At 37.6% G+C, this 18378-nt stretch overlaps 1 protein-coding gene across 4 annotated transcripts in view; it reads left to right on the forward strand.

Moving 5' to 3' along the window:
• The window catches only part of ZFYVE16 (zinc finger FYVE-type containing 16), a 55209-nt gene that overhangs the window by 32401 nt on the left and 4430 nt on the right, over window positions 1–18378 (forward strand). For 2 of the 4 annotated variants that reach the window (XM_073344355.1, XM_073344356.1), the window contains 10 exons: window positions 4585–4966; window positions 7976–8098; window positions 9840–9995; window positions 10856–11080; window positions 12153–12235; window positions 13564–13668; window positions 14794–14941; window positions 16035–16115; window positions 16759–16921; window positions 17942–18044. In XM_073344355.1, the coding sequence (XP_073200456.1) occupies window positions 4585–4966; window positions 7976–8098; window positions 9840–9995; window positions 10856–11080; window positions 12153–12235; window positions 13564–13668; window positions 14794–14941; window positions 16035–16115; window positions 16759–16921; window positions 17942–18044 (1569 nt within the window). The remainder of the gene's footprint in view (window positions 1–4584; window positions 4967–7975; window positions 8099–9839; window positions 9996–10855; window positions 11081–12152; window positions 12236–13563; window positions 13669–14793; window positions 14942–16034; window positions 16116–16758; window positions 16922–17941; window positions 18045–18378) is intronic. The other 2 variants (XM_073344357.1, XM_073344358.1) reach the window with 2 other exon arrangements.

Genomic DNA, 18378 nt, shown 5'->3' on the forward strand with positions numbered 1-18378 from the left:
AGGTCAGTTAGTTACTGGGCAGATCAGTGTTTTTCCATGAGCTGGAGAGTAAGTTTCCATGGTGGGTACAGTCATAAATATTCATAATTTGAGAACTGAGCCAATCAGAGCTCAGGTAGGGAGAAACTATAAAATAGGAGTATGACACTAGGCCTAACTCAGTGGATGATCCTGATGAGATACATGACGATGATTCCTGGAGTCAGAGGTTGGGTCCCAGCACTTGTGATGACTTTGCCAGCCCCTGGGTCCCACACAGGATCAGGCTCTAAAGGTAGTATATTACATACTGGGCTATATTTATAAAGCTTGGCCTCAAAAGTTAGTTTTTCCCTGCTGCTTTCTCTGTATAGAAAAGCCAGTGTTATTGATAGAGGCTCATGGATTCAACATACTTACTTTTTATTTAATGTTTAAGAGATTATAATAAATTTAGGTCTTAACTAGGGCTGTTGATTTAATCGCAGTTAACTCTCGATTAACTCAAAAAAATTAATAGCAGTTTTAATTGCACTGTTAGACAATAGAATGCCCATTGAAATGTATTAAATATTTTTAGATGTTTTTCTCCATTTTCAAATATATTAATTTCAGTTACAACACTTTGTATTCTGTGTTGCATTACATTATTATTACAAATAGTTGCACTGTAGAAACAATAAACAAGAGAAATAGTATTTTTCAATTCACCTCATACAAATACCATAATGCAATCTTTTTATCGTGAAAGTGCTACTTACAAAGGTAGGTTGTTTTATTTTTGAGTGCAGTTATGTAAAAAAAAAAATGTAAAATTTTAGAGCCTGCAAGTCTACTCAGTCCGACCTCTTATTCAGCCAATCGTTAAGGGCATGGCTACACTTGCAGATGTAGAGCGCTTTGAGTTAAACCAGCCTTTGGAGAGCACAGTAGGGAAAGCGCTGCAGTCTGTCCACGCTGATAGCTTCAAGCACACTGGCATGGCCACATTAGCAGCTCTTGCAGTGGCCACAGACAGCAGTGCATTGTGGTAGCTATCCCAGCATGCAAGTGACTGCAATGTGCTTTTCAAATGGGACGGGTGGGGTGGAGTGTGACAGGGAGTGTGTTGTGTGTATGTGGGGGAGAGAGAGTGGGGTTTGGGGGGGCTGAGAGCATGTCAGCATGCTGTCTTGTAAGTTCAGACAGCAGCAGACCCCCCGCAAATCCCCCCCCCCCCCACAGCATTCCACGCGAATGGCTTGCTTTGTCTTGGAGCAGATAAGCAGCTGGCTGTCAGAAACGGAGCTTTCAAAGGGCATATCCGCATTCCTGCAGCGATTCAAAAACAATGACAAGAGTGGCCACTTGACTTAAGGGGATTATGGGACGTTTCTGGAGTAGATCAGAGTGCAGTAATGCAACACCTCGTCCACACTGGCGCTGCGGCGCTCCAGCGGGGGCGCAGCAAGTGTTATTCCACTCGCTGAGTTGGAGTACCAGCAGCTCTGTAGCCACAGAGTCAGAGAGCTCTCCGTGCCTTGCCGGTGTGGACGGGTAGTGAGCTAGTGCGCCCGGGGCTCCTTTATTGTGCTGTAACTCGCAAGTGTAGCCATGCCCTAAGACTAACAAGTTCGTTTACATTTACGGAAGGTAAAGCTGCTGGCTTATTTACGTCACCTGAAATTGAGAACAGGCATTCGCATGGTGCTTTTCTAGACGGCATTGCAAGATATTTACGTGTCAGATATACTAAAGATTCGTATGCCCCTTTATGCTTCAGCCACCATTCAGAGGACATGCTTCTATGCTGATGACACTTGTTAAAAAAAATGCATTAATTTAAATTTTGACTGAACTCCTTGGGGGAGAATAATATGTCTCCTGCTGTTTTACCTGCATTCTGCCATGTATTTCATGTTATAGCAGTCTCTGATGACCCAGCACGTAGTTCGTTTTAAGAACACTTTCACTGCAGATTTGACAAAGTACAAAGAAGGTACCAATGTGAGATTTCTAAAGATAGCTACAGCACTCGACCCAAAGTTTAAGAATCGCAAGTGCTTTCCAAAATCTCAGAGGGACGAGATGTGGAGCATGCTTTCAGAAGTCTGAAAAGAGCAACACTCTGATACAGAAACTACAGAAAGCAAACTACCAAAAAAAAATCAACCTTCTGCTGGTGGTATCTGACACAGATGATGAAAGTGAACATGCGTTGGTCTGCACTGCTTTGGATCGTTATTGAGCAGAACCCATCATCAACGTGGATGCGTGTCCTCTGGAATGGTGGTTGATACATGAAGGGACATGTGAATCTTTAGCGCATCTGGCATGTAAATATCTTGCGACATGGGCTACAACAGTACCATGCGAATGCTTGTTCTCACTTTCAGGTGACACTGTAAACAAGAAGCGGGCAGCATTATCTCCTGCAAATGTAGACAAACAAGTTTGTATGAGTCACTGGCTGAGCAAGAAGTAAGACTTACTGGACTTGTCGGCCCTAAAGTTTTTTACATTATTTTATTTTTGAATGCAGGTTTTTTTTTTACATAATTCTACATTTGTAAGTTCAACTTTCATGATAGAGATTGCATTACAGTACTTGTATGAGGTGAAATGAAAAATACTATTTTTGTTTTTTACAGCACAAATTTGTAATCAAAATAAATATAAAGTGGGCACTGTACAGTTTGTATTCTGTGTTGTAATTGAAATCAATGTATTTGAAAATGTAGAAAACATGCACAAATATTTAAATAAATGGAATTCTATTATAGTTTAACAGTAACTGATTTATTTTTTAAAATCACTTGACAGCCCTAGTCTAACATATGTTTTTTTTATTAAATTGAGCTTTAATCTTAAACAGGTTTATTTTTTAAAATAAATTATTATAATTGAATAACAATAAAAATCCAGGTTAAATAAAAAATCTGATTAATTTAAAAAAATGATTCAACTTTTTTTTTATCCACCCTGCTTTCTGGAAAGACGTTGGGTAGCTGTTCAGTTTTTATGTTGAAGTTGTACACGAAACCCCATTTAAACAAACCATGTGGATAAGAGTATGTGCAGTGTACTGTGTCTCCACTGAAACTTTAAAATTATGTAGTTAAATGTTATGTAGAAAATGTTATGACTCCAGTTCTTCTGCATAGCATTAAGGTAATTGGTTTTGGCTATGAGTGTTTCTATCTTAAAGTTCTGAAGTCTGTCTTTATTAACATGTTAACAGTAAAAGTTCCCATTTTATTTTTTCTTTTAAATGATCAGATAAAAAATTGCTTCTGTCTTTAAAAACTAACCTGGTTCTGCCAGGAGTTGCTTAATGCCCTGGTGCACCATGTCAGAATTGAAAATAATCTGTCTTTTCAATGTTCAAACTGAATAGAAAGGTGAGGGTGTTTTTTTGGAGGTAGGGGTGGTTGTATTTTGTATGGTGCTGGCATAGGGAGGAAGACAGTCTCTTGATTGTTCCTGCTGGGAGTGGGAAAGTCTAGCACCTTTCTCTCCCTTCCTGCCCTGCCTTATCATACCAACGCTTTTTTTCTTTTTAATTAAAAAGATGTTTTTATTACTTGCATTGAAGTTGTTGTGTCCCATTGAGCCAACTGTTTTACAAAGATGTGGTCTTTTCCAAAGATCTTATAGTTCAAGAAAGCAAGAGAGCAGGAGAGATGGCGGGAGAGGGATACAACTTATTGTATAAATTTGCAAATTTAAAATGTAGGGAAGCCAGTTATCCTCATCTGCTCACAAAAAAACAAGCCCTTAAAAAACTGAACACCAAAAAATTATTTTCTATGTGCGCATTCCTGGTACCCGTGCTTAAAACAAATGGCACTTCTGTCACAACCCAGTGCACACTGAGAAACTGTCAATTCCAGGAGAGCTGCATCAATGAAATGGAAAAAGAAGGGAGGAGGGAATGCCTGGGCTGATGGTGTGGGATTTTGGTTTTCCTTTAGTCATATGGGAAAAACTGAGATCCTTTTTGTGCTGCTTTGTATCGCCACACCCTGTCAGCTTTACATAATTCACTGAGGGGTCAACATAGATGTGACACTTAGAGTAGGAGTGAGCATTACTATTAAATGCTGGAGTAAGCTGCTATTAGTAAATCATGTGAAGATAACTGTCTGCAGATACTTCAGGTCCAAATTATGGCAAATTACAGTATTCAAGAGCCTTGCAAAATAAAGTCATACTGGTAACTCTGCCCAGTTGTTCACAGTCTACGTGGCTAGTAATGTAATCCTTGATTGTGTTGTGTCTACTGACTGTGTCATACTCTAAAATAGTAGATGCTCCATTTTTAGGTATTAATTACTATAGAACAGGTAAATATCAGACTAAATATTATACTAATTATTTTAGACTCAGACATATTTACCTGTTCCGTAACAGAGACCAATATGTATTAAAGATGCAAAAGTATTGTAATTTTCAGAGATGTGGCTTGCTTTCTGTTTTAGGAAAATATCCCCTAAAATGGTCTATGACTGTATATTCTCTTTGCTGGCTGCTTTTACATTTGAAACACTAATACAGGAGAATACTAGTGTTGTTCAGGGACAGTGAATAACAAATCTAATCAACAGTCTATTTTGTTTCTCATAGGTTGCAAGTCCGGCAGATGACATCTGTGTAACTGATACAAAACCAAAGGATGAAACTCCAGTTTCTGCAGGAACTGAGAAATTCCATTGTTCCTTACATGTTGCTCCAGATGATGATCAGTTGCCCACTGCAGTGCAAACTGAGATGTTGCATAGTCTTGACTCTCTAATTCCAGCTGCTGATGGATTACCTTTTATTACAAAAGTTGAGAAGTCTCCTAGCCTTGGAACAGTGAACCAAACTAATGATGATTCACCTGTTAGTCCTTCAGACTACAGAATGCTATGTGGTATTGAAAACTGTGTTAGCAAAGAGTTTAGCCTTATTCCTGATGATGATGGACTGCCACCTCTCTTACTTGCAACTGGAGAAAAAGGAAAAGGTAAAATTTTGGACTGGGGAATACTAATATTTACTGGAAGTAAGCTTTGTAAAATTATATGAACCTTTGTGTATCCACTGTGACATTGCAGAAGCCAAATTAACATTGTTTTGAAATGCACATTATTTTAGATCCAGCTTGGTATCTGAACTTGCATTTATATGAACTTGTATGTTATGAAAAAAAACATGAGCATAACCACAATGGTATCCATTAGTATTTGAGCCCAAGTATGTTTGCATGTGAAGTATACTACTGCATATAAGCTGCAGACCACATGTGGTGTTGAGGAGTTTTAGTACTATTTAGCAAGAACTCTTCCACTCTCAGTTGAACTCTAGTCTCATTATGCAGGTTCCTTTATTTGGCACACAGCAAAGTTACCCTGATATGATGGGACTCAAGCATAGGGAGTGGGTATAGGGTATACCATGCATCCAAAGTTACACAGCAGACCTCTTCCTTTATATAATATAATTATTTACACGTTACATTTACATTACATATTTTTGGATTGGACCAAGCCAATCCCTGTATAGCATGCACGGTTCATGCATGACAGGCTTCAGAGTAACAGCCGTGTTAGTCTGTGTCAAGGTTCCTCCCCCAGTCTGAACTCTAGGGTACAGATGTGGGGACCTGCATGAAAAACCTCCTGAGCTTATCTTTACCAGCTTAGGTCAAAACTTCCCCAAGGTACAAAATATTCCACCCATCGTCCTTGGATTGGCCGCTACCACCACCAAACTAATCCTGGTTACTGGGGAAGAGCTGTTTGGACGCGTCTTTCCCCCCAAAATACTTCCCAAAACCTTGCACCCCACTTTCTGGACAAGGTTTGGTAAAAAGCCTCACCAATTTGCCTAGGTGACTACAGACCCAGACCCTTGGATCTTAAGAACAATGAACAATCCTCCCAACACTTGCACCCCCCCTTTCCTGGGAAATGTTGGATAAAAAACCTCACCAATTTGCATAGGTGACCACAGACCCAAACCCTTGGATCTGAGAACAATGAAAAAGCATTCAGTTTTCTTACAAGAAGACTTTTAATAAAAATAGAAGTAAATAGAAATGAAGAAATCCCCCCTGTAAAATCAGGATGGTAGATATCTTACAGGGTAATTAGATTCAAAAACATAGAGAACCCCTCTAGGCAAAACCTTAAGTTACAAAAAAGATACACAGACAGAATTGGTTATTCTATTCAGCACAATTCTTTTCTCAGCCATTTAAAGAAATCATAATCTAACACATGCCTAGCTAGATTACTTACTAAAAGTTCTAAGACTCCATTCCTGGTCTATCCCCGGCAGAAAACAGTATAAAGACAGACACACAGACCCTTTGTTTCTCTCCCTCCTCCCAGCTTTTGAAAGTATCTTGTCTCCTCATTGGTCATTTTGGTCAGGTGCCAGCGAGGTTACCTTTAGCTTCTTAACCCTTTACAGGTGAGAGGAGCTTTCCCCTGGCCAGGAGGGATTTCAAAGGGGTTTGCCCTTCCCTTTATATTTATGACAGTCTGTATTCGCAAAAAGAAAAGGTGTACTTGTACCTTAGAGACTAACCAATTTATTTGAGCATAAGCTTTCGTGAGCTACAGCTCACTTCATCGGATGCATACTGTGGAAATTGCAGAAGACATTATATACACAGAGACCATGAAACAATACCTCCTCCCACCCCACTCTCCTGCTGGTAATAGCTTATCTAAAGTGATCACTCTCCTTACAATGTGTATGATAATCAAGGTGGGCCATTTCCAGCACAAATCCAGGTTTTCTTACCCCCCCCCACCTCCCCCCACACACAAACCCACTAAGCTATTAGCAGCAGGAGAGGGGTGGGAGGAGGTATTTTTTTCATGCTTTGTGTGTATATAAAAAGATCTTCTACACTTCCCACAGTATGCATCCGATGAAGTGAGCTGTAGCTCACGAAAGCTTATGCTCAAATAAATTGGTTAGTCTCTAAGGTTCATGCATGACTTACTCTATCTCACCTTATGTTCCAGGCTTATCTTATCCATTGTTATCTTGTCCATAAATGGTTTCCTGGATGTTGCCCCTTATCTTAGCTAGTACAGACATTCTGTTTCCAGACTGCTGATCCATTTACCTCTCTAATCCTATCTCCCAAGAAATGAGGCTTCACCCATGTTTAATCACTCATGTCAAGCCAGGCCTACATTTAGCAAGCTAATTGTGGCCCTGAAGCTCCTGGCAAGATACCAATATGTTTCATAGATTCATAGATATTAAGGTCAGAAGGGACCATTATGATCATCTAGTCTGACCTCTTGCACAAGGCAGGCCACAGAATCTTACCCACCCACTCCTGCGATAAACCTCTGACCTATGTCTGAGCTATTGAAGTCCTCAGATCATGGTTTAAAGACTTCAAGGAGCAGAGAATCCTCCAGCAAGTGACCTGTGCCCCATGTTACAGAGGAAGGCAAAAAAACTCCAGGGCCTCTTCCAATCTGCCCTGAAGGAAAATTCCTTATCCTCCCTAAATATGGTGATCAGCTGAACCCTGAGCATATGGGCAAGATTCACCAGCCAGATATCCAGGAAAGAATTCTCTGTAGTAACTCAGATCCCACCCCATCTAACATCCCATCACAGGCCATTGGGCCTATTTACCATGAATATTTAAATTTCAGTTCATTGCCAAAATCATGTTATCCCATCATACCATCTCCTCCATAAACTTATTGAGTTTAATCTTCATGTTCCTGGGTGCTGTATGTTATACGTGACTTCAGAACATACTGCTGTCTTTGCTTATGTGATATGGTCTAGTCATCTTTAAACAAAAGTGATGTCGCTATTCATTGGCTGCTGTATGTCTGCCTTAGGTTCAAGAGAATGTGTTTTTAGCAGTTTACTTAAGTAGAAAGATGGAAGTGTCAAGTACCATATTTCATACATTGTAGTTTGTAATGTGTTAGAGAAGAAATGGATATTGGGTGGTATATGGAATTAATCCACATGTTATCTTATTTAGATCCTCTGGTGGAAGAACACCCATCTCATCAGCAGGTCACCTTGCTTCTTGCAGAAGGAGGCCCTAATCCATTAACATTTATCCTAAATGCAAACCTCCTTGTGAATGTCAAGTTAGTATCTTGTAAGTAGGTAATGTACACTGTTTCCCTTTATTTACATATGTTCCATGGTTCATTATGTTTGAAATATGTAAACTCTTAATTCACTAATCTTGGTGGCTGAGCAGATAAAATTAAAACATTTTCACACTTGAGATATATGCTGCCTTATTTTATCCAATCTGTAAATTTAAGGTTTTTCAAGTAATTTTTTCAGTGTGCTTTTAAGCAACTTTTAACCCCTTTTGTAATTTATTTATGTGCCTACCTTGGTTGTAGGACAAGTGCAGGGCTGTATTCACCATAATATCTTTCATTAGGAAGGAATAAGAATACTCTTATAAGAATGTTTTTTCCCAGAAGTGCGTGCTGCATTTTTGATGCATACTGTACACAGATTTCATGCTTTATTTGTGTAAGGTGCTGTCTAATAGGGATTCTTTTATCTGTAGGTTTGAATATAAAGCTCTAGAGACCCTGCTGTGTAAACAATCAAAGAATACTTCTGTTCATTTTACAGCAACTTCAGATATCTGTTTAAAAGATTTGGGAGTTGTGATGGATAGTCAGCTGAACATGAGCGTCTAGTGTGGTGCTGTGGCCAAAAGAGCTAATGTGAACCTGGGTGTCTTGAATAGGAGTGGAGAGGTTATTTTACATCTGTATTTGGAGCTGGTGTAACTGTTGCTGGAATACTGCTCAGTTCCAGTGTCCACAATTCAAGAACAATGATAACTTGGAGAGGGATCAGAGAAGAGCCACAAGAATGATTAAGGGATTAGAAAGCATGCCTTACAGTGACTCTTGAGGAGCTCCATATATTTAGCTTAACAAAGAGAAAGTTCACGGGTGACTTAAAATACAGACTGTAAATACCTATGTACAGAACAAATTTTTAATAATATGGGCTTTCCAGTCTAGCATAAGAAGATATAACATGATCCAACGGCTGGAAGTTGAAGCTAGACAAATTCAGACTGGAAGTAAGGCAATTTTTAACAGTAAGGGTAATAAACCATTGGAACAACTTACCAAGGGTTGTGGTGGATTCTTTATCACTGACTATTTTTAAATCCAGATTGGATGTTTGTCTAAGAGAGATGCTCTAGGAATTATTTTGGGGAAGTTCTATGGCCTGTGTTACACAGGAGGTCAGACTAGATGATCACAATAGTCCCTTCTGGCCTTTGTTATTAAAATGACTGAGTTCTTGATGCCTTTTCATTAGTCACTTAAACAGACATAAGTGTGGCACCTGCATGTGCTGCAAACATGCAACATACTTGTTTATGCAAGAGGATATGATAAATGAAGGAGTATTACTTGTTTCGCTCAAAGATACAAGCCTGTGCCTGGGGTTCCATAGTAAAGTTTGCCTTTGCAATTAAAACTTTCTTTAATCAGCACCTTGATTCAGTTAGGTCGTTCAGAACCTGTATCCTGTCAGATTTTTCTTGATGCCCATTTAATGAACTGTCTGCTCCAGTGTTTCTCATTTATGGTGCTTCCCCCTGGGTCTCCAGACAATATGGCCTGAGAAGAGTGTCCCTATGAGAGTTAGTCTCTCTCCTGTGCTGTGGGTTATCCAGTGCTTTCTGAAATTTCAGTTTTAAAAAGAAAAACATTGTAGACAGCAATATTGCAGTGGTAGGAGTAAAGGGACAGAGGACCACAGATTATTAATTCCAATTTCTGGTATCTTTGATTCCAAGACTGAGTATCATGTAGATGAATTAAAAAAAAAATTTTTTTCTTATCACTAAGATTCTTCAGAAAAGTGCTGGTACTTCTCAACAAATGGATTACATGGCTTGGGTCAGGCAGAAATTATCATTATGTTGCTATGTTTGCCAAATGAAGATGCTGTTCCTAAAGAAATCTTCACATTGTTTGTTGACATATATAAGGATGCAGTGAAAGGTATGGAGTTTTAACTTGTAGCTTTAAGATTAGTGTCTTATTGTTGACTTTAACACAAACCAGGAAATAAATGGTGTTGCATTCTTAGAGGGTTCCTACTAATTTTGTTTGAAAGTTCTCAGTGCTCATAACTATTTCCTCAGATTCTGTCAAAGTGATGCAGGGGATTTTGTTGAGGAATGCGTCCTTTTTTTCGTATTAGTTCTCCTATAAACTGCCTCATTGCATTTTTGTCTTCACCTCTTTTTTTTTACTCTAATACTTTGGTATGATGGGTCATAGGTGTAAATCCTTTGAGCCCTGGTTCTAGAAGACAAGTGCTATACTGAATAGAGTTAAGCACCCGCTTAAATGTTTTCCTGTATTAGAGCTTAATTTGCAAAAGTTAACTAATTGTATGTAAATAGACTTGCCCAACAGAATTTTTGTTAAGTGTTAATTGTTTTGTAAATTAGTTTTATTAAAAAGATCTGTCTGAGTTGAAGGAAGTGTTTTGAAACTGGGTTCTATTGACTTTATAGTGATAGAATAAAATGCAATACCATGTCAATAGCACCAAAAGTCTGAGACAATATTTTTAGCACATTTGGCTTCTAAAAACGGCAATTTTTTAATGTGCACGTACTTCAATAATGAACTGTACAAAACTATAAAGGTCTGTATCCTGTTATCCTGAAAAGCTGCAATATGCACTCTGTTACTTTAAAAATGCACAAGGGAGATAGTGTTCACATAGTAATGGGTGGATTTCTTCCACGTACCAACATGTATAAGAATGCGTATTTAACATGTTTGGTTTTTATGGTGAAGATTTTAACTCTCCCTCTCCCTCTCTCCCCCCTCTCTTTCTCTCTCTCCAGGAAAATACATAGGAAACTTGGAAAATTTTACCTTTACTGAAAGCTTCCTTGGTAGCAAGGATCATGGAGGATTTCTGTTTGTTGCACCAACTTTTCAAAAACTTGACAATCTCCTGTTACCAAATAATCCTTTCCTTTGTGGCATTCTCATTCAAAAACTGGAAATACCATGGGCAAAGGTTTTTCCAATTCGCTTAATGTTGGGATTGGGAGCAGAATACGGGGGTGAGTTTTAACACGAAGTATGCATGTTATGGCCCAATCCTGTAAAGATGTATGCACATGTTTAACTTTATGCACTGTGAATGCTGTTGCCTTCAAAAATTAAATACAAGTGTGATTCTTCAAAGGCTTGGGCCTTAAATTTGTACTTTGTACATCAAACCTGTTTGTTTAAAACAAAACAAAAACAAAACAAAAAAAACTTTGTAAACACTGTGGTTCAAATTCTGTGCTGCTGGACACCTCTTGAAACACTATCAACTTAGTCTGGGTAGATGTGTGTAAATGGTAGGATTTGACCATAAAATATTGATTCTTCAAATTTTGTTTCAGGAGAAACATAAACTTTGCTAAACCAGCCTATGACACGGAATCTGAGTGTGCTGACAAAAGAGCTTAGATTGTGGATATGTACAATAGTATATTGAATCCTTTTTGAATGATCAGATTTAATATTTGTGAAGTGTTTTGAAAACAGAGCTTTATGATCTTATTAATGTAAACCTAATAGTAGTGTCTAATACATTATGGATTAAATTCCTCAGTTCCATATCAGTCATTAGTAATCAAGTTTCTCCATAAGGGGAAAAAAATTTCCATGTCAATTATTCCATGAAAATATGGCTTCTGGATGTTCAAAATGGGGTAGAAGGAGCCAAGTACACAAATCCCACTGATAATTAGTTGGGCATTTAATTGCTCTCAAACGTGTGGAAACTTATTGACCACCTTTCTCACAGTCTAAGTGGGGAATTGAATTCACTCCAGTTTACAGTCTGGCTGTTGCCACCGCAATGCAATTCTTCTGTGGCACTCTTCCTGCTTTTAGGGGCTGCTGTTCTTTCGCATTAGCTATGCAGGCATCTTGTGCTGCTGAATCAGAGTAAGCACAGACATGGTCTGTTTTCTGATGCTATTTCCCTGCAATGAATGCTGAAGTCTGTCATTTTACATAAGGTAAAGAATGAAAGGCTGCATTTGATTTTTTTTTTTTTTTAAAAAGTCACATTTTAATTGTGTTAGATTATTTTGTTTGATCTTTATGTGTAACAGTGTTCTTTTCTTCCTCTGAAAGCCTACCCAACTCCTGTAACAAGCATCAGATACCGAAAGCCTCTCTTTGGGGAGATAGGACACACAATCATGAATTTACTTGTTGTGAGTAAACAGTGTTTTACATAATTTTCCTTACCCTCCTAATTATACTTCAGATGAGTGTGAAGTTACCCTCACAATTTTGAAGTTGAACTATTTGTCTTTTAGCGAAAAATGTTGTAACGGTTTAATTTAGGTGTGAAGTGAACATTAGACTTCAGTCTATTCACACAATGAAATGCTCTATTAGAATAGTATTAAGTTGTGCCTTTCAGATTAGTTATTGATATTGAAATATACTAATATAACTTCAGCTTATTCATTTAAAATAAGTAGTTAATATTAATCAGCTTTTTCCAGTAAGAAAGCTTTAGGCAATGATCTGGTGACTGGCTCTGCTGACATCTAGGAGACTTGGGTTTGTAAGTGATCATAAAATTTTGCTCTTCAGGCTGTTGCAGCAGTAATGTCACATGATCCAAATTTAATTGCTTGCTACAGCATGCTGCCTTGATATATGATTTATTGCAAACAGCTCACCTGCACATTTTTAGAGAAATGTAAACAAGCTGGAGACTACAAACTACTTAAGAGTATGAGCATTCTCTAGTAAGGCAAGGTCATACTTGGTCTTGATCATAATTAAATCTTTTGTCCTCTGTAACAACACCTAACACTGGACTTTTATCCATTATGACTTTTTATCCATTTTATCCAAACTATATCTTGCAGGGTTAAAACTATTTAGAGTGCATGCCCAGAAGGGACAACAACTTTTTCAGTTGAATGGTGATAACTATTGCTGGCAAGATTTTTGGGTAGACCGTAATCTCTGTAGTTCAGGTGGTTGCTGGTTTTACCCTCTCTTTAACATAACCAAATTGGTTCAATTTGAAGCATGTTAAATTTCAGTTTCTTGGCCCAACGTAGAATTTTTCTGGAAAGCTGAAATAAGAACAAGTGTTTTGGGCAAAGTTCCCTTTTTAGTTTAGTTTAGTGTTTTGGGCAAAGTTCCCTTTGCTACCCCTTTTTTGGTTTGTTATAAATACTAGCTTTGTTTTAATCTGTTGGTTTTGACAAAATGTGGAGCCACTGACTAGCATGTTGAGATAATTAGATTACTTACTTTCTGTTACACTGCTCAATTAGACCATAGTTCCTATCCGGCAAGTCACTTAGCATGTTTCCCTCTCTGTAAAATCGAAATAAGAAGAATGCTTGCCTCTCAAGAGTGCCCTGAGGACAAAAAAATGTTGTTAGAATTATGAAGTACTTTATTTAAACAGTGTTAAAAGACATAAAAAATCTTTTTTTAGAAATGATGGTATGTCAGTGGTTAAAACTTTATGCTGCTTAAACAGTCAGTTAATAAAGTATTTTGTTTGTTACAGGACCTTAGAAATTATCAATATACCTTGCATACCATAGATAATTTATTTATTCATATGGAAATGGGTAAAAGCTGCATTAAAATCCCTCTGAGGAGATATGATGAAGTGAGTATAATTTTGTAGATCATACTAATTTATTCAGGAAATCTAATCCTTCCATTCTCCTCCTGTAATACCGCTGAAATCTTAAAGATGAGACGTTGACAAGAACACTGTGGGCCAATTTGAGTAGAAGCTGGAAAATGCAAGACACTGTATTACAGGGTGTTGTCTTTTCCAAATCTGAGAGGCCTATAATTGCTTTTGTTCACTATTCAGTGGACTAATTTTCCATTTCTTAAACTTGAATGTCTAATAAAAAAAACACCAAACACTTTTTCCCTACGGACTGACTCCTTGCTTTGGTGCTAATAAGTGAGCGATATTGCCTAGGTCATGCTGGGATGTTAAGCAGGAAGATTGGTGATTAGTATAGGTGCTAATTGGTAATAGAAATGAGGAGGAAAAAGATTTCACTGAAATTTCTTCCAAGGATGTTTAGGCCTTCAGCTTCTTCTACTGTGAAGTTTGTTCTAGTTTTAAAAGGTGGCTTTACAAAAGTGTAATTTTTTTATATATATATCAAAACAGTACCCAGATTTTTTTTTTTTTTTGCTAAAAGTTACTTCAAATCAGTTTTTGCAGATTTCAGTCTTCTCAGAATTCATACTGTTTTTTCACATTTACAGTAGATCTGCTTGGAACTATGATAGAGCAAGAGTTTTATTTGTTTCTGTTTTTAGGGACCCTATTAGGCTATGAAGCTTTAGGATCCTTCCAGGTTCTGCAAACTGCGTTGTCCTATAAATCAAAAATGAAGGTCTCTTGGGAGATGCTTAATATTTGGTAGTATACTTGGTCAGGGGGTACTCACTCAGATTGACTTTTCCCAGTCAGTAGAACTTTGAAGTTGTGGTCACAAGTTCATAGAAATTTACCCCAATAAGCTATTGCAAGTTCCATAAAAAAATCAGTTCCAAAAAAGAGATTTTAAAATGTAAATTATACTTCATCTTTTTATCGAGAGAGCTAATGCTCGCATATAGAGACAGTTATTTTCATAATACAGCATTTTACCTGAAAAATGCTACTTAGTTGTCACACAACCAGAGTCCACAGAGAATTCAACAAAACAGAGCAAGATTTTGTTGCAGAAATGTCAGTTTCTAAATGAACATTTTGTATTTGCAGGTAATGAAAGTAATACATTCTTCTAATGAGCATGTTATTAGCATTGGAGCCAGTTTTAGCACTGAAGCAGATTCTCACTTAGTTTGTGTACAGAGTGATGGAGTCTATCAGACACAAGCAAACAGTGCTACTGGCCACCCTAGGAGAGGTAAGTGGTTTATTATGTTTTTAGTGTTCTATCAAACCTCTGAAACTGGTGTGTGCACTCTAATGTTGTAGGTGATTACAAGGAACAAAAGGTGGTATATTCCTGTAGCTTGTGTGGGCAGATGATCCGCTATAGTACCGAATGCCTTAACTACAATATGAAGCAACTAAAGAATAATAAAAGCGTAGATGACATCTATGTATGACATTCAGCGGTTAGAAAAATACTTCAATTACATAAAGCATTGTTTGACAACCTCCACTTAACATTCCATTTACACTAAATTATTCAAATTTCACTCTAACTTTTGACCTGTTACTTGTCCCTTTTCCGAAGCTTTTTGTATTTGTATTAATTCAGCTTACATTTTGAAGGGGTGCTGTTGAATAGCTTCTGGTCCATTACTTTGACACTCTTAAAATTGCTATAAATTGTGGAATATCGTTCAGATTCTGGATGGCTACATATCTTTTACATCTGTCTAGTTACATCCTAGACTAGAGACTAATGAGAGGAATTAACAGTAGTTAAATTCTTGTTTGTATAGTGCTTTGAAAACAATCGGTGCCTAGCAAGCTCTCGCAAGTAGTCTGTAGTGACAAGGGGAAGATTTAATTGTGAAGTAAATGGGTTTTTACAGGTTTTAGTGCCATTTAAAAATGGATTAATTATTTTACTTAATAGAATGTTCCAGAAATTAAAACCTAATTTTAGAGGTAACTTCATTTATAAGCAAGAAACAAATTTTAGGTACTACATATTTTCTATTCTTTCACAGTTTTCTTCTTTGGTTTCTGTGCCTATATGACTGCCAGCATCCTGTTGGGATGCTGCATATCTTCCTAAAACTTAAAAAGTTAGCAAAATCAATACATTTTTCTAGTCCTGATTTCAAGGAATGAATTCTCTTGATGCTAACAAGAGCCACATCAGCACATCTTCCTATAACTGAGTAACTTTTATGCGCACTTTCAGTCTAGCATAATATTTAGCACTTGATGTATAGTGCTTTACACTTTCAAGATGACTGTTAACTCACTAAGCATAAAGATGGACAATATGAAGTACCTGATGTATTCACTTTTGTGTTTAGTTACAGGTGCAAGTTTTGTAGTGTTCAATGGAGCCCTAAAAACATCTTCAGGATTTCTTGCTAAATCAAGTATAGTTGAAGGTATGAATCGCATCTTAAATGATTCCTTATTAAGAGGCAAAGAATTGGTGTTGGAACACGACTCTGCATAATACTGATGCGATTAAGAGTCTGTCCCGTTGTAAACCTAAGCTTTTTCTTTAAGGTTTGTAACGTGAAAAAAAAAAAGTGTGCATAAATTATTATATGTAAATTCACAGTTTGGGACATACTTCGTTTGAGGACACTTTTATGATGTGGCTTTTTTGGACCTCTTGATTTAATGCCTGTCATTTTGTAAAGAATTTCAAAATGAGAAGCTTGTAGGAGGATTTAATTCAGTTGTTTCCTGTATGCTTAAGTTTTTACCTCTACTTTTGTGTGACATTTTGTGGCTCATTAAGTTGTTCAAGCTTCATGAAATAAACTTTGACCAGATGGAACATCAGCTCCATTAGTCTACCTTTTTGTTCACCAAAAAAGCTTTGAAAATTGAACTAACAGTTTTTCATATCGCATTTCACATTGTGATGAGGAAAAAAGTCAATATTCTACTCCCAGGCTTGTGAAATTGCATTTCTTAAACAATTCAAGAAGATAAATTGACCAGCCAAGGTTCTATGAAAGTACTCTTCCCTTTTTGTTCTCTAAAGGAAAGTGAGAACTTTTACTGTTTCTCTTTTAGATGGACTAATGGTACAAATAACTCCAGAGACGATGGAAGGTTTACGTCAAGCTTTAAGGGACAAGAAGGACTTTAAAATTACATGTGGCAAAATGGATGCAGAAGAATTAAAAGAATACGTAGATATTTGCTGGGTAGAGAGTGAAGAAAAAGTAAACCAAGGGTATGAATATTTGTTAATAAAACTGTGTGTGTGGTTGTTGGAATTTTCTCTTCTCTTCCCACCTCTCTTGAAATGAAGGGTGGATATTTAAAGAATGGAAAATATAGTATTGTAATTAAAACTAATATCTTGCTATTTAAAGCTGACAAGGAAATAGTAGTGAAAGCTGCCTGTGCGCCTCTAGATATCACTATGAGAATAACTTTAGACTGTAATGGTCTTCTGAGATTTTAATAACTGCCTGGTTTGGGAGTGGTGGGAAGAGGGTCGTCTTTATGGTGTTGCCTGTTTTTAGCCACAGCCCACCTGTCTGATGAGGACTGGTTGGCTCCCTTCAGAGTTCAACAATGTCATTCATTAGATGGAGGGGGGCTACTCAGTGAGGGCTGCAAGATTTCCGTCCCCACCCCTGTGGCTGTGAACGTCAAGGCACTATCACTCCTATAACATATGAGTTGGTTTAAGACCATGGTTTTCAACCTCTTTTCATTTGCAGATTCCTCCAAAATTTCAAATGGACGTGTGGACCCCTTTGGAAATCCTAGACCTGTGTGTCTGTGGACCATGGGTTGAAAACCACTGGTTTATGAGTTTCATTTTAGGTGGCTTAGAGAATCTGTTGTTATAGTTAGGGCCTTACCAGTTTCATGGCTGTGAAAAACATGTCACGGACTGTGAAATAAGCCCTTCCCTGTGAAATCCGATGTCCCCTTGTTCCTAGGAGTGCCCCAGTAAAGGGGGCTCCTAATTCCGGCTGGGCAGAGGAGGGTCAGGACTTATCCATCTTCTGCACAGCTGCTCGGAGGGCATGGTGGGTTGAATCAGACCCACCTCCACCTCCGGAGGAAGCTCATGCAGCTGCAAGAAGCTCTGCAGTTGCTGCCTTCAGAGTCCAGAGTAATATTTTACCCTTTGGAGTTTGATTTAACTTAAAGCAATGGGTTTTTAAGTTGAACAGTTTATTTTTAGATGAAAGAATGCTCTGGTTCAGTTTTAATTTATTCTACACTTATTTTACAGAGTTGTAAGCCCAGTAGATGGAAAGTCAATGGAAGGAATTCAAAGTGAAAGAATACTACAGGGAGATTTTGACACTGAGGAAAAACTTATGAAGTGTACCGAAGTAAGTAAATGAATACCAATAAATAGTTTGTTTATATGTTAAAATATCAGATTTATTTATACCAATTGCTATTCTAAATAGCATTAATAATGCTGATGAAGGGAAGGTGCTACCACAGAAACTAGTTCACTTTTCTATGTTCACTGTGTTCTTGCAGTTCTCTCTGACTTTCATATCAAATGTCTGGATAGGAGCGATTTTATTTTTTAAATAGGGGTGATATATTTTCCTTTTTTAAAACTTTTGATGCAATTATGAAACTTCTAATCCAGTTATTCTTATGGTTACTTGTTAATTCACTGAGTTTTAATTGTGAGGATAATTTCCAACAGTA

The sequence above is a fragment of the Lepidochelys kempii genome, chromosome 5 (genome assembly GCF_965140265.1).
Source record: "Lepidochelys kempii isolate rLepKem1 chromosome 5, rLepKem1.hap2, whole genome shotgun sequence".
In the NCBI taxonomy this organism is placed as follows: Eukaryota; Metazoa; Chordata; order Testudines; family Cheloniidae; genus Lepidochelys; species Lepidochelys kempii.